General features: G+C 40.6%; 1 protein-coding gene across 1 annotated transcript; it reads left to right on the top strand.

Moving 5' to 3' along the window:
- The first annotated feature begins 402 nt into the window (after window positions 1-402).
- On the top strand, window positions 403-15,465 carry LOC132101697 (aminopeptidase N-like). The gene is made up of 19 exons (XM_059506847.1): window positions 403-1,084; window positions 1,999-2,141; window positions 3,956-4,095; window positions 4,180-4,306; window positions 4,412-4,566; window positions 4,656-4,769; window positions 4,859-5,002; window positions 5,080-5,145; window positions 5,245-5,310; window positions 5,419-5,594; window positions 5,675-5,882; window positions 6,247-6,302; window positions 6,397-6,544; window positions 6,707-6,798; window positions 7,424-7,534; window positions 8,680-8,847; window positions 9,363-9,503; window positions 9,585-9,666; window positions 13,548-15,465. Exons 1-19 carry the CDS (start codon window positions 480-482, stop codon window positions 13,698-13,700), a joined length of 2,895 nt encoding a protein of 964 aa, XP_059362830.1. The 5' UTR covers window positions 403-479; the 3' UTR covers window positions 13,701-15,465.
- Window positions 15,466-15,484: the final 19 nt, after the last annotated feature.

Below are 15,484 nucleotides of genomic sequence, written 5' to 3'. Positions count from 1 at the left end.
TTAAAATACGTTAAAGAATACAGTGCTGCTTGGTGACATCCGCTTTTTCCGATGATAACCACTGTCATAATGAAAGCCAGTTGGCTGTTTCATAACATTTAAAATATTAACTTGGAATGGGCATAAAGCGATTTCAAGACTCAAGAGTAATGTACTGTAATTACTCTGAAACGATCACAAATAAGCCCTTTGACCAAGTTTAACTTGGCAAAAAAAAAGTCTCATGCAAAGTCAAAGTCAAAAGTAAAATATAAAGACATACAGTATTTGCCATTGTTTTGTTGATTTGAAAATGAGAACTATGCAAACATTTAGAGCTTGAGTAACGGTTTTCTGCAGAAGTGGCACGGACACAACCACAGCATGATTCATCACAGTCACCACTATTTAATCACACGCACTTCATGACTGTCTGCACAGACTTGATCCTGTCCTGGCCCCATCATTAACTCCTGGGACTTCATTTCAACTCTGAGGTCATGGGGAAAGGCTTTTATATAAGTAGGCCTTTAGGGTTTGTGCTATTAGGGTTGGGCGTTGTGGCCGTGCTCACCATTTTTTCTTTGTCAGTGGTCTATACTAAAGAGAAACAGAAAAACGAGGTAAGGTCTATAAATGGGACTCATGTGGTGACGACTGCAGCTCCCCACAGCACCCCAGCTCCATCGAACGAGCCCTGGGACAAGTACAGACTGCCTGACACTCTTCTTCCTGAATACTACAACGTGACGCTTTGGCCACGGTTGGTGCCGGACAAGCAGGGAATGTACATTTTCACTGGGAGATCTGGAGTTGCATTGACGTGCGTCAAGGAAACCAACCTGATCATTATTCATTCCAATAAGCTGAACTTCACCTTGACCTCGGAGATGCACCATGCCAAGCTGTCGGGTTTGGGAGGAACAAGCGCTCCGGCCATTCTGAAAACCTGGTTTCAAACACAAACACAGTTCATGGTGATTCAGCTGAAAGAAAAACTACAAGTTGGAAAATCGTATTGGCTCTACATGGAATTCCATGGAGAGCTGTCAGATGATCTAGAAGGATTTTACAAAAGCCAATACACAGAAAATGGTGCAAAAAAGTAAGACGTAACTTTTATCATTACTTTGCTAAGAATGGGGTCGAAAAGTAAATTCTCATAATACTAACAGTATGTTTTTCCCCACAAATTGTAATAATCTTTTAGATTTAAGTTCATTAAAATTTTACATTTAAAATTAAGTTCATTTAAAAAAAAATTATATTTTACTGTGTACAAATGTTTTATGTATCTCAATACAAAACTGAATGTGTGTATATCCATATATATATATATATGTATGTATATGTATGTATATATATATATTTATATATATATACACATATATATATATATATATATATATATATACATGTGTATATATATATATATATATATATATATATATACAAAGCTTTACAGAGTTTTGCATGTATTATAAAAACACACCATAAGAAACTGCTGTAACGTTTTATAATTATTATTATAATTTTATTTTAATTAATTCATAATTTTGTTATAATTATTGAAGATTTGATATAAGCATCGGCTAAATGGAAAATGTAAATTAATCACTAGGCGTTCTGAATGGTTCCCTTTGTTCCGCTGAATTTTGAACAAAACATTTATGAAACAAAAAAACATTTAGCTAGGGGGAAGTCATGGCTCGAGTCTCAGTTCCGGCAGGGATTGTAGGTGGGGGGAGTGAATGACCAGAGCTTTCTTCACCATCAATACCACGACTGAGGTGAGACCCTTTAGTAAGGCACTGAGCCCCCAACTGCTCCCCAGTCACTGCAGCATTGGCTGCAGGTGTGTGTTCACGGTGTGTGTGTGCACTTGAATGGGTTAAATGTAGAGCACAAATTTTGATTATGGGTCATCATGCTTGGCTACACTTCACTCACTTATGAAGACATTTGCAAGCTAAGTTAAAATAATGGCATGTCTAACTGAGATAACTTTAATCATGGTAGAGTTGTTGCCACAACACAAATGCAGCCCACTGCTGCCCGAAACGCTTTCCCCTGCTTTGATGAGCCGTCAATGAAGGCCGTCTTCCATCTGACTCTCCTCCACCCTCCTGGAACTGTGGCCCTTGCTAATGGCATGGAGCTGGGTGAGTGCTCACATTAATGATTGATGATATTTTACATCATTAACATATTGTTTTATAAGGATGATTTGGTTGTGTTAATTGAGAAAATAAACCATTTTTAAAATTGAAATAACTTGTTAACAATAAATATCATATAAATTATGAAATTACACATATGCTTCTGGATTACAGGGGATGCATAACTTTTATTTCAAACAAACATAAAACAAAATAGTATAGTGTTAAAAACAACTACATCTACATCATGGTCTTTAATGTTTTTGTGTTCCATTCGACTGTGTAGTTAGAACCTTAGTGTTTTTTTTAAATAAAAAGTCCTATAATGTACACAAGATTAAAAAAACCTATCACATAATGTACGTTGACACTGAATAAGAATATGTGAATAATTAAATTTTGACAAAAATGTCAGATAGAACCTTATAATTCCAAGGGGACGATTAGCAATCTGAGATTCTGAGCTCAAAAATCCTTTTTGAAGCTGAAGACATATAACCAGTCTAAAAGAATTAGAAGTTTATAGCTTATTAGTTATGTCAGATTGATTGATTAAAGTTGTATAATAGTTTCCTTGATTGTTTGATGGTTTATAACTTGCTCTTTAATCACTTAAGCCCCTTTCACACTGCCATTCCGGCAAATACACGGGTAAAGTGTTCCGGCAATTGTTCCCGCGTCGCTAGATTTTGCACTTTCACACTGCCAGTGATTGTCCGGGATATGTGCGTGCTTTCACACACAACCCGTAAAGATCCCGTAACGACACGCGACATCAGGGCGTGATGTGTAATGTACGAGTCGAAAACGTTAGGCACGTTATACTTTCACTGAAGCAAGCAAACGATCTCGGCGTCAGCGCGGAAAATGAGGAACTGACTGATCTCTGCTTCATTACAGTTTGCACATATTTTTTTCATCGCGAACATTGATCTTCCGTCAGAACAACCGGTAAAAGAGTCGCGCGATAACGTGCGTCATCACTTCGACACGGCATTAGATCTGGCTTTTGTTCACACAGCGCTCGTCCCGGGTTGAACCCGGTGTTGTGCCCAATTTTGACCCCCTGCCAAATTATTACCCCCCTCGTTCAAATCACTACCTGATTGTCTAATCCTAACCTCACCCCTAATCCTAACCCCTCCCCCAAACCTACTCCTAAACCTACCAATACTAGGGTGGTAATAATTTGACAGGGGGTCAAAATTGGGCACAATACCGGCAATGTTACTAGGTCCCCGACCCGGGTTCAATGTTGGAATAAATCCCGGGACGTGTTTGCTTTCACACAGAAGGCGACCCAGCAGTGTTCCGGCAATATGCCGGGTCTGACTTGCAGTGTGAAAGGGGCTTTACTGAGGCCATATTTTCACACCAGTATTTAAAAATACAAACAGTTATTTTCAATAAGTTTCTTTTTTCCAAACTATTCAAAAGCCTGGGGTCATTTTTAGCATTATTATTGTTTTTATTTAACAATATTGCATTAAATTGATCAAAAGTGACAGTAAAGACATTTATAATGTTACAAAAAAGAACCCATCATGGTTTCCAGTTTTCAACATTGATCATAATAAGAAATGTTACTTGAGCAGCAAATCAGATATCAGATCATGATTTCTGAAGGATCATGTGACACCAAAGACTAGAATAATGCATGGCTGCTGAAAATTCAGCTTTTCCATCAGGATTAAATGACAATACACACACACACACACACATACAAATCTTATAGACCCCAACTTTTGACCCTATACTTCATGGATTTATCTGTGGACACATTTTAATTCGTCCCTCATCTTCTGATTTTCCCTTAGGCACTGAACGCATCACTATAGACAGTAAAGAGGTTTTACAGACCAGATTTGAGCCAACTCAGAAAATGTCGACATATCTGCTGGCCTTTATCGTCAGCGAATTTACCAAAATACAATCCCCACAAGAGGCCAATGTTTTGGTAGACATTCAAGACCAACTCACTCTTTTTGCATTTAATTTGCATTTTTTTTATCCAAATGCATGAATTTATTTGTCTTTTTAGATCAGAATATGGGGACGTAGAGAAGCCATTGAAAGTGGTCATGGAGATTATGCCCTCAATGTGACATTCCCTATTTTGAAGTTTTTAGAAAACTATTACAACACCACATACCCCCTATCCAAATCAGGTGAGAGTTTAAACATGCAAGCTCGTTCCAAACTTTGTGTCTCAATCCATTAAGACTGGGCCATTGGGGAAACTAGCAGTCAGACGAATACTTTCCTATCCATAGACCAAGTCGCACTGCCTGATTTCGCTGCTGGAGCAATGGAAAACTGGGGTCTGGTCACTTACAGAGAGCAATCGCTTTTCTACGATCCTAAAGTGTCCTCTAATGAAGATAAAGAATGGGTGGTCACTGTAATCGCACATGAACTTGCACACATGGTATGTAGTGCATGTGTGTGTTTTTTTTCTAAAAAATAGTGCTATTTAACTAAATCAAATGAATTTATATTAGTTAATTTATTGACTAGTGGTTTGGAAACCTCGTGACCATGAGATGGTGGAACGACCTGTGGCTTAATGAAGGTTTTGCAAGTTATGTTTCATATCTTGGAGCTGATTATGCTGAACCCACCTGGAATATTGTAAGTTTTATATATATATATATTTGATATATTTTGCCACCTGCCTTCTGTCAAGGCACACAAAATGAACTGTCTTTTCTCTCCTGAAGAAAGAGCTGATGGTGCAGCAACAGGTTCAGAGAGCGTTTGCCGCCGACGCTCTTGTTTCCTCCCACCCCCTTTCTTCACGAGAAGAAGAAATCATCACACCTGATCAGATCAGTCAGCTATTTGATACCATCACGTATAGCAAGGTTGTGCCAAAGACAGCTTGAAATATCACTATTAAACAGTGTCATATTTCAGCATTAATTTAATGCTGTCGTTTCAGGGGGCTGCAGTCCTGAGAATGCTCTCTGAGTTTCTGACAGAGTCTGTCTTTGCTAAAGGACTTCATGTATGTCTGAAGGGTTTGGGGATTTAAAGTTTGAGGCATTATGATGTGTTCATGCGACTGGCTTTTTCGCAGTCTAACAACTGTTTATGATTTCCACAGTACTATTTGCACGAGTATGCATACAGCAACACTGTGTACACTGATCTTTGGAAGAAACTGCAGGAAGTAAGTTGCAAAAATGATGCAATGGAATCCATAAATATTAGTGTAAGTCTGTTTGTGTTTACAACCACAATTTTCATTAGATTTCATCATAAGTCTTTTTGTTTTAAGGTTGTAGACGCAGAATCAAGAATCCAGCTCCCAGCCTCAGTCAATGAAATCATGAATCGCTGGATTCTTCAGATGGGTTTCCCTGTCGTAACTATTGACACTCAAACAGGAAGTATCTCTCAGCAGCACTTCCTGATACACCCAGGGGCAGAAGTGGACAAGCCATCTGACTACAAGTATGTTTACGCTGACAAATGTGCCAACAGAGTCCTGTCCTTTTAAAGTATACTGAGTGTATGTTCAAAAATGATTGCAGTTATGAATGGTTTGTGCCAATCAAATGGATGAAGAATGGCCAAAACATGGGCCAGCACTGGCTGCTTAATAAAACAGCTTCATACGAGCCCATGAAGACCGAAACAGACTGGTTATTGGCCAACCTGAATGTCACGGGATACTACAGGGTTAATTATGATCCCCAGAACTGGGTACGTCTCCTCAAACAACTGACTACAAATCATAAAGTAAGTCGTTCATTACCTTTCATTTCATTTTAAACATAAGCATCAAAGTAGCATACCTGAATAAAATCCAAAAAATAATCAGTTTAAAGTAAGCATCAAAAATGATCCATTTAGCAAAATTATATGTTAATAGCATTTGGTATTAAATATTACAATCTTTATAATATATATTGTTGCTTAACTGTATTGTTCTGAATTGTTCTAATAGAAATTATTTTCTAGTAATTTGATATTATACAAATATTATATATATATATATATATATATATATATATATATATATATATATATATATATATATATATATATATATATATATATAATAACATAAAATAACATTTGTTATTTCCCTGTTCTCACATAGATTATTCCAGTTCTTAATAGGGGCCAGATCATAGATGATGCATTTAATTTGGCGAGGTAAGCTCTTGCTACAAATATATTTCATCAGTGGACAAAATGAACTGGCTGTAAATAATGACATTATTGGGAATCTGAATTTGATTATTCGTAGGGCACAGATAATCAGCATAACCTTGGCTCTGAGAACAACCGAGTATCTGTACGAGGAGAAAGAGTACATACCGTGGGAATCTGCAATAAGCAATTTGCAGTACATTTTCCTCATGTTTGACCGAACAGAAGTCTATGGACCATTGCAGGTATCTTTGTTTACTTATTACAAAATATAACATATCTGTATCACACACACACACGTGTATATATATATATATATATATATATATATATATATATATATATATATTTATATATATATACACACACACTATATATAATTTATACATTTCTTTACAACACTGCAGACTTACCTACGGACAAAGGCGCAGCCTCTTTTTGACCACTTCAAAGTTATCACATCAAACTGGACTCAGAAACCTCCAAGATACATGGACCAGTAAATACACGATAACTTTGTTCACAGTTTATTCTAAATATAAGTGACACCACAATGAGCCACCACAATCACTTACAACTTTAATTCTTTGACCAAAAGCATGAAGCTGTTATGAAAAATTTTAATGGGGTCACATCATGAGAAATCAAATTGTTCTTGATTTTTGGAAATAAAAGAGTTAAAGTAGGCTACTATGAAAACGTTCTCCTCATTGCTTGTTCTGTATTGACGTCAGACAGACCACAAGAAGAAATGACCACCCACATACACATTAACATTACCACACTGACGTAATGAGGAAATTATATACTATTCACAAACACAAGACTAATGTGGTAAATATGAATCAATGGTAGGTTAATCTTTCAGAGCTTGTGCTAACCACAGGTAATTTTCCATGCAAAGAGGATGTTTACGTAGAAGTCATATAGGCACAACCGCAAAAACGGCTCATTTAATTCGAAGTTTCAGAGACAGGGATGAAATATGAAAAAAGCATGATATGAACCCTTTAAAAAAGAAGTTACATAACACTTCTGTTTTTGCATAAAAAATAGTCATATAAGGGATGTTCACTATAGGGGAAATTTAACTAAAATATTGTTTGTGTGACTTCTGTTTTTAGATACAACCAAGTAAATGCAATCTTAATGGCCTGCAAAACTGGGGTGAAAGGATGTTCAGAGCTCACTAGCATGTGGTACAGACAGTGGATGAAGAACCCTGACAGGAACTCGTATGAAAACCACTTCTCCCAGTCTGAAATCTGAATTCAGTTCAAAGCAGTTCAGATCAGCTCTTTCTTATTCTGCTAATTCACTTGAATCTAGTTCAGTTCAGTGATTCAGTTCCACTCTGAATTCAATTCATGCCAGTTCATCTCTTTCTAGGTCCATTCATACCATTAATCTTAGTTTATTTCAGCTAATCGGTTTCATTCAGTGCAATTCAAATCAGTATTCAGTATAAGTCAGTTCAATTCACTTCTTTTGAATTATTTTCAATCTGTTTATGGGAGCTAAGTTCAATTAAAGGGATAGTTCACCCAAAAATGAAATGTGGGACGAGATTAGAGATTACGATTTATAAAGTTTTAAATATGGACATTTTTCTTACACAAGTGCATTGCTTCGCTTCAGAAGACCTTTATTAGCTTCCCCCAGATTCATGTCGAGAACATTTTATGATGTACTTTTTTTGGCTTCAAATTCTCGACCCCCATTCACTGCCATTATAAAGCTTGGAAGAGCCAGGTCATTTTTCAAATATAATTCTGATTGTATTCATCTGAAAGATGATTTACTTGAGGGTGAGTAAATCATTGGGTAATTTTCATTTTTGGGTGAACTATCCCTTTAATTTCCCCTTTAGCTCTTGATTTTAGTTGAATTCAGTACATTTTATTTTATTTCAAGTCATAATTAATTTCAAACCATTTCAGTGCAGTTTTTTCTACATCTAGGAGTTCAGTTCAGTTCCACTCTGAATTTAGTTCAGTTCAGTCCATGCCACTGATTTTAGTTTAGTTCAGTTAATGAATTTGATTCAGTTTAAGTCAGAATTCAGTTCAAGTCACGATCAGTTCACTTATTTCTTGTTCTTTTTAAATCTTTTTATGGGAGTTTAATTCAATTCAGTTCTAGTTAAGCTCTTTCTAAGTCTATTGATATCACAGATTTTAGTTTAGTTCAGTTAGTCAATTTAATTCAGTTCAATTCAGAATTCAGTTAAAACAATCTTAGTTCTTTCTAGTTCTGTTCATTCAGATATTGTTCAGTTTAATTCAAGTCAGTTCACTTCAGATCTTTCTGGTTTGGTTCAGTTCAGTTCCATTCAATATATATTTATATTATTTATTTATTTATTTATTTCTCTCTTAAGAATTGCCCCAAATCTGAAGACCACTGTGTACTGTAATGCCATTGCCGCTGGTGGTGTTGAAGAGTGGAATTTCGGATGGCAGATGTTCAGGAACTGTACCATTGCTGCAGAGGCAAGGAAGCTGTTATTTGGTCTGTCATGCACTAAAGAGCCCTGGCTGTTAAACAGGTGAGTCCTATATACTGCATCTTAGAACATAAACTACCAAAAAAAAAAAAAAAAAAGGAATGCTTTAAATTGATCAAAAGTACAAGTAAAGACATTCTATTTCAAACAAATGGTTTTCTTTTTAACTGTCTATTAAACAAAGAATCCTAAAAATTATAATTCAATAATAGTTCATGCTTTTTGAGCAGCAAATCAGCGTATGGGAATTATGGGAAGATGCTGGAAATTCAGCTTTGCATCACAGGAATAAATAACATTTTAAGATATATTCAAACATAAAACAGTTCTTTTAAATTGCAGTATTTCGCAATAATGTTTTCACTGTATTTTATGACCAAAGACATGCAGCTTTTATGAGCATAAGAGGCTAGTTTTAAAATGTCTTACTGACCCAAACTTGTGAATGGTCGTGTATAGCGTATAAGCTATATGATGGAAGTCTGTTTATTTTAATGTATTAATTTTAATGGTTTAACATAATGTATACTCATTTAACTGCCTTCTGTTTTCTGAAGGTACCTGGAATTCACAATAGATCCAAATCTGGTCAGGAAGCAGGACGTTACCTCCGCCATTGTGTATATTTCAGGCAATGTAATAGGGCAGCCGTTGGTTTGGGACTTTGTCAGAGCCAACTGGAAACGTATAACTGAAAAGTAAGCACTTTTTTTCCTTCTTTCTTTCTCAGTGTATATTTATAATCTCTACTGATACGTTTTATCATGTGATCTCCATAGTTATGATGATGGATTCTTCTTTTTTGGAAGACTTATCCAAGGCATCACGAACAAGTTTTCTACAGAATTTGAACTGCAACAGGTTTGAGCCATTTGAATAAGAAGTTTTATTCGCAAATGCAAAACAAATATGATTACACTTCTGTTTAAATGTCTAGGGTCAGTATGATTTTTCAAATGTTTTTGAACGCCTCACCAAAATACAGTTTATTTTATTGATAAAACAGTAAAAATAGTAATATTGCGAACTATATTACAGTCGAAAATCATTGTTTTCATTTGCAGTATTGCAAAGTGATTCATTATATATATATATATATATATATATATATATATATCCATCCATCCATCCATCTTCTTCCGCTTATCCGGGGCCGGGTCGCGGGGGCAGCAGTCTAAGCAGAGAACCCCAGACTTCCCTCTCCCTAGACACTTCCTCCAGCTCTTCTGGGGGGACACCGAGGCGTTCCCAGGCCAGCCGGGAGACATAGTCTCTCCAGCGTGTCCTAGGTCTTCCCCGGGGTCTCGTCCCCGTGGGACGCGCCCGGAACACCTTCCCGGGAAGGCGTCCAGGAGGCATCCGGAACAGATGCCCGAGCCACCTCAGCTGACCCCTCTCGATGTGGAGGAGCAGCGGCTCTACTCTGAGCTCCTCCCGGGTGACTGAGCTTCTCACCCTATCTCTAAGGGATCGCCCAGCCACCCTGCGGAGAAAGCTCATTTCGGCCGCCTGTATCCGGGATCTTGTCCTTTCGGTCATGACCCAAAGCTCATGACCATAGGTGAGAGTAGGAACGTAGATTGACCGGTAAATCGAGAGCTTCGCCTTGCGGCTCAGCTCTTTCTTCACCACGACAGACCGGTACATCGACCGCATTACTGCAGAAGCTGCACCGATCCGTCTGTCAATCTCCCGTTCCATCCTTCCCTCACTCGTGAACAAGACCCCAAGATACTTAAACTCCTCCACTTGAGGCAGGAACTCTCCACCAACCTGAAGTGGGCAAGCCACCCTTTTCCGACTGAGGACCATGGCCTCGGATTTGGAGGTGCTGATTCTCATCCCAGCCGCTTCACACTCGGCTGCAAACCGTCCCAGTGCATGCTGAAGGTCCTGGCTTGATGAGGCCAACACGACAACATCATCCGCAAAGAGCAGAGACGAAATCGTGTTGTCACCAAACCTGACCCCCTCTGGCCCCTGGCCAGATTGTCAAAATCATGAACAGAACCGGCGACAAAGGGCAGCCCTGCCGGAGTCCAACACGCACCGGGAACAAGTCTGACTTACTGCTGGCAATACGAACCAAGTCCTGCTCCGGTCGTACAGGGACCGGATAGCCCTTAGCAAAGGGCCCCGGACCCCATACTCCCGGAGCACCCTCCACAGGCCGCCGCGAGGGACACAGTCGAATGCCTTCTCCAAATCCACAAAGCACATGTGGACTGGTTGGGCAAACTCCCATGAACCCTCCAGCACCCTGTAGAGGGTATAGAGCTGGTCCAGTGTTCCACGGCCTGGACGAAAACCACACTGTTCCTCCTGAATCCGAGGTTCTACTATCGGCCGGATTCTCCTCTCCAGTACCCTGGCATAGACTTTCCCAGGGAGGCTGAGAAGTGTGATCCCCCTGTAGTTGGAACACACCCTCCGGTCCCCCTTCTTAAAAAGAGGGACCACCACCCCGGTCTGCCATCCCAGAGGCACCGTCCCCGACTGCCACGCGATGCTGCAGAGGCGTGTCAGCCAAGACAGCCCCACAACATCCAGAGACTTGAGGTACTCAGGGCGGATCTCATCCACCCCCGGTGCCTTGCCACCGAGGAGTTTCTTGACTACCTCGGTGACTTCAGCTTGGGTGATGGACGAGTCCACATCTGAGCCCTCAGCCTCTGCTTCCTCAATGGAAGACGTGACAGCGGGATTGAGGAGATCCTCGAAGTATTCCTTCCACCGTCCAACGACATCCCCAGTTGAGGTCAACAGCTCCCCACCTTTACTGTAAACAGCGTTGGTAGGGCACTGCTTCCCTCTCCTGAGGCGCCGGACGGTTTGCCAGAATCTCTTCGAGGCTGACCGATAGTCCTTCTCCATGGCCTCACCGAACTCCTCCCAGGCCTGAGTTTTTGCCTCCACAACCACCCGGGCTGTAGTCCGCTTGGCCTGCCGGTACCTGTCAGCTGCCTCAGGAGTCCCACAAGCCAACCAGGCCCGATAGGACTCCTTCTTCAGCTTGACGGCATCCCTTACTTCCGGTGTCCACCACCGGGTTCGGGGATTGCCACCTCGACAGGCACCGGAAACCTTACGGCCACAGCTCCGAGCGGCCGCTTCGACAATGGAGGTGGAGAACATGGTCCACTCGGACTCAATATCTCCAGCCTCCCTCGGGATCCGGTTGAAGCTCTGCCGGAGGTGGGAGTTGAAGATCTCTCTGACAGGAGACTCGGCCAAACGTTCCCAGCAGACCCTCACAGTACGTTTGGGTCTGCCGAGTCTGTCCAGCTTCCTCCCCCGCCATCGGATCCAACTCACCACCAGGTGGTGATCGGTTGACAGCTCCGCCCCTCTCTTCACCCGAGTGTCCAAGACATACGGCCGGAGGTCGGATGAAACGACCACAAAGTCGATCATCGACCTACGGCCTAGGGTGTCCTGGTGCCACGTGTACTGATGGACACCCTTATGCTTGAACATGGTGTTCGTTATGGACAAGCTGTAACTAGCACAGAAGTCCAATAACTGAACACCGCTCGGGTTCAGATCAGGGGGGCCGTTCCTCCCAATCACGCCCCTCCAGGTGTCACTGTCGTTGCCCACGTGGGCGTTGAAGTCCCCCAGTAAAACGACGGAGTCCCCAGTCGGAGCACTTTCCAGCACCCCTCCCAGAGACTCCAAGAAGGCCGGGTACTCTGCACTGCCGTTCGGCCCGTAGGCACAAACGACAGTGAGAGACCTATCCCCGACCCGAAGGCGCAGGGAAGCGACCCTCTCGTTCACCGGGGTAAACTCCAACACATGGCAGCTGAGCTGGGGGGCTATAAGCAGACCCACACCAGCCCGCCGCCTCTCACCATGGGCAACTCCAGAGTGGTGAAGAGTCCATCCTCTCTCGAGGAGTGTGGTTCCAGAGCCCAAGCTGTGCGTAGAGGTGAGCCCGACTATCGCTAGTCGGAACCTCTCAACCTCACGCACAATCTCGGGCTCCTTCCCCACCAGTGAGGTGACGTTCCACGTCCCTAGAGCTAGTTTCCGTGTCCAGGGATCGGGCTGTCGAGGCCCCCGCCTTCGACTGCCGCCCGATTGTCTAAGCACCGGCCCCTTACGGTCCCTCCTGTAGGTGGTGAGCCCACGGGAAGGCGGCCCCACGTCGCTCCTTCGGGCTGAGCCCGGCCGGACCCCGTGGGGAGAGGCCCGGCCACCAGGCGCTCGCATACGAGCCCCAACCCCGGGCCTGGCTCCAGGGTGGGGCCCCGGCTGCGCCATACCGGGCGACGTCACGGTCCTTAGATTTAGTCTTCTCATAAGGGGGTTCTGAACCGCTCTTAGTCTGACCCGTCGCCTAGGACCTGTTTGCCTTGGGAGACCCTACCAGGGGCATATAGCCCCGGACAACATAGCTCCTAGGGTCATTCGGGTACTCAAACCCCTCCACCACGTTAAGGTGGCAGTTCAAGGAGGGGCTATATATATATAGTAGTGCTGTCAAATGATTAATCTTGAATAATCGCATCCAAAATATTTGATTATATAATATATGTGTGTGTATGTGTATATTTATTATGTAGATACACATGTATGTATATATTTAAAAAAAATCTTTATATCTTATATCTTTAAAAATATATATATATTGAGATGTGTGTTAGACATAACACATACATAGAAAATATGGAAATGTGTGACTCATCCCTTTTTTTCTCTCTGTTTTTTTCTTTTTTCTTTTTTTTTACAAATCACAGTTGCAGAGATTTAAAGAGGACATTGAAGCAAGCAAATTTATTTTTGGTTTGCTAGCAATAGAGCAGGCCATTGAACAGACCAAAGCCAACATTAAATGGGTTTCTGAAAACAAAGCACAAGTGATGAACTGGCTGACTGAACAATCAGCCTAATCACTCTCATTATAAATGTTTCTGTAGAATATTTTCATACTAACATGAGTATGCCATTTATTTATGTTTTGAAAATAAGTACAGACATTTTCTTATCAAGTCTGTTTATCAGCTGCTCTGTGCCTTTAATTAGTAAATAAGATTGATTAAATATTTTGCAGTATTTTATAATATGGTTGTTTATAATTCTGATGTCAATCTTCCTTCGCTTAAAAAATTATTTGTATGCATTTAAATATTTTGCAATAAACATCAAATATATTTTATTCAAAATCATCAGTTTGATAGTGTACTGTCATTTATGATGATTATTTCTTCATTAATGATTTATTGGCAATTCTTCATAGAACAAGTAGTTTTATTGGCTTTTGAAAGTAAATATTTTTCTTTTTATGAATGTCAACCTGAAATCAAAAAGCTTGTCATTTTAATTGTTTTTGAAAAACCTATGGAGGAAATGGATGGGAAAAATACTGCTTTTGCACATACTGCTTATGAAAGATGAACTAACGGCATCCACAGTGGAATGGACCTTCAGTAATTGTAACGTCACATTACAGGACTTCTTGTTTCTATAACTAGATGAACGTGGTCAGTTCTTCTGTGTTTCTATAACTAGATGAACATGGTTGGTTCTTCTGTGTCATTATGGCCTCAACAGAGGAAGTAGACAAGACAGGACAAATGGCCGGAAGGGAGGATGAGGAAGTGATTCATTATCATGGTGTCTGAAAGCAGCTGCAGAATTGTCACCTTTAAGAATCTTACGACTTTTACCACATAGAAATGGACATTGAAGAACAGCTGTCACTCACGTCACTAATGGTGCTATTAATATCTTTAATGCAGTCACTGCTAGATTTTTATTATTGTTGTGTAGTCTTTGTCACTGTATTGCTGGCACCATGGGTTAAACTTAAAGGAATAGTTCACCCAAACTGTAAAACTTGCTGGAAATGTACTGACCCTGAGACCATCCAAGATGTAGATGAGCTTGTTTCTTCATCGGAAGAGATTTAGAGAAATTTATCATTACATCACTTGATCATCAATGGATCCTCTGCAGTGAATGGGTGCCGCCCGTCAGAATGGAGGAAGCGTTATTATGGACTTGTATTTTAGCCAGAAATGATGGTTTAAAGTTAAAAGGACTTAATTATGGATTTGTTTCTTACAAACATGCAGCTTTTCACTTCATTTGTTAATTTATGGACTAGAGTTCTGTTGATTACTCGTGGATATTTGTGTTGTTTTTATCATCTGTTCGGACTCTCATTCTGACGGCACCCATTCACTGCAGAGGATCCATTAGTGAGCAAGTGATGTCATGCTAGATTCCTCTAAATCTGTTTCAATGAACAAAGAAACTCATCTGGGATGGTCCAATGGAATTTTCAGCAATTTTTCATTTTGGGGTGAACTTTTCCTAGTACCTCGGGAGAATTTAAGGTATCAGTTTATCTTTTTGGCTTGTAAGATGCATCAGATCTTGCATTTCAGAAGAAGAGCCCCTCAGAGCTTCATTTACAGTCTAAGGGGCATTAAAGGATCTCAGCTGTGAGAGTTAGTTTACTTTCCTTCCCACGTTAATACTCACTCTGCAGGGCTGTTTCCTTAAATGTGTGAATTACAACGGGATGGAGTGACCGTCACAGCTGTCTCTCATTAGGATGCTGCTTAACTGGATCTGCTTTGTGTTGTACATTGTTTAAAGAGCATAATATTGAAATCAATTGTATGTAACAATAAAAAACAAATCACAAAAGGGATGAAAAAAGTGACGT

This window comes from Carassius carassius, chromosome 2 (genome assembly GCF_963082965.1).
Source record: "Carassius carassius chromosome 2, fCarCar2.1, whole genome shotgun sequence".
NCBI lineage: Eukaryota > Metazoa > Chordata > Actinopteri > Cypriniformes > Cyprinidae > Carassius > Carassius carassius.
This window is presented reverse-complemented; position numbering and strand designations above follow the sequence as displayed.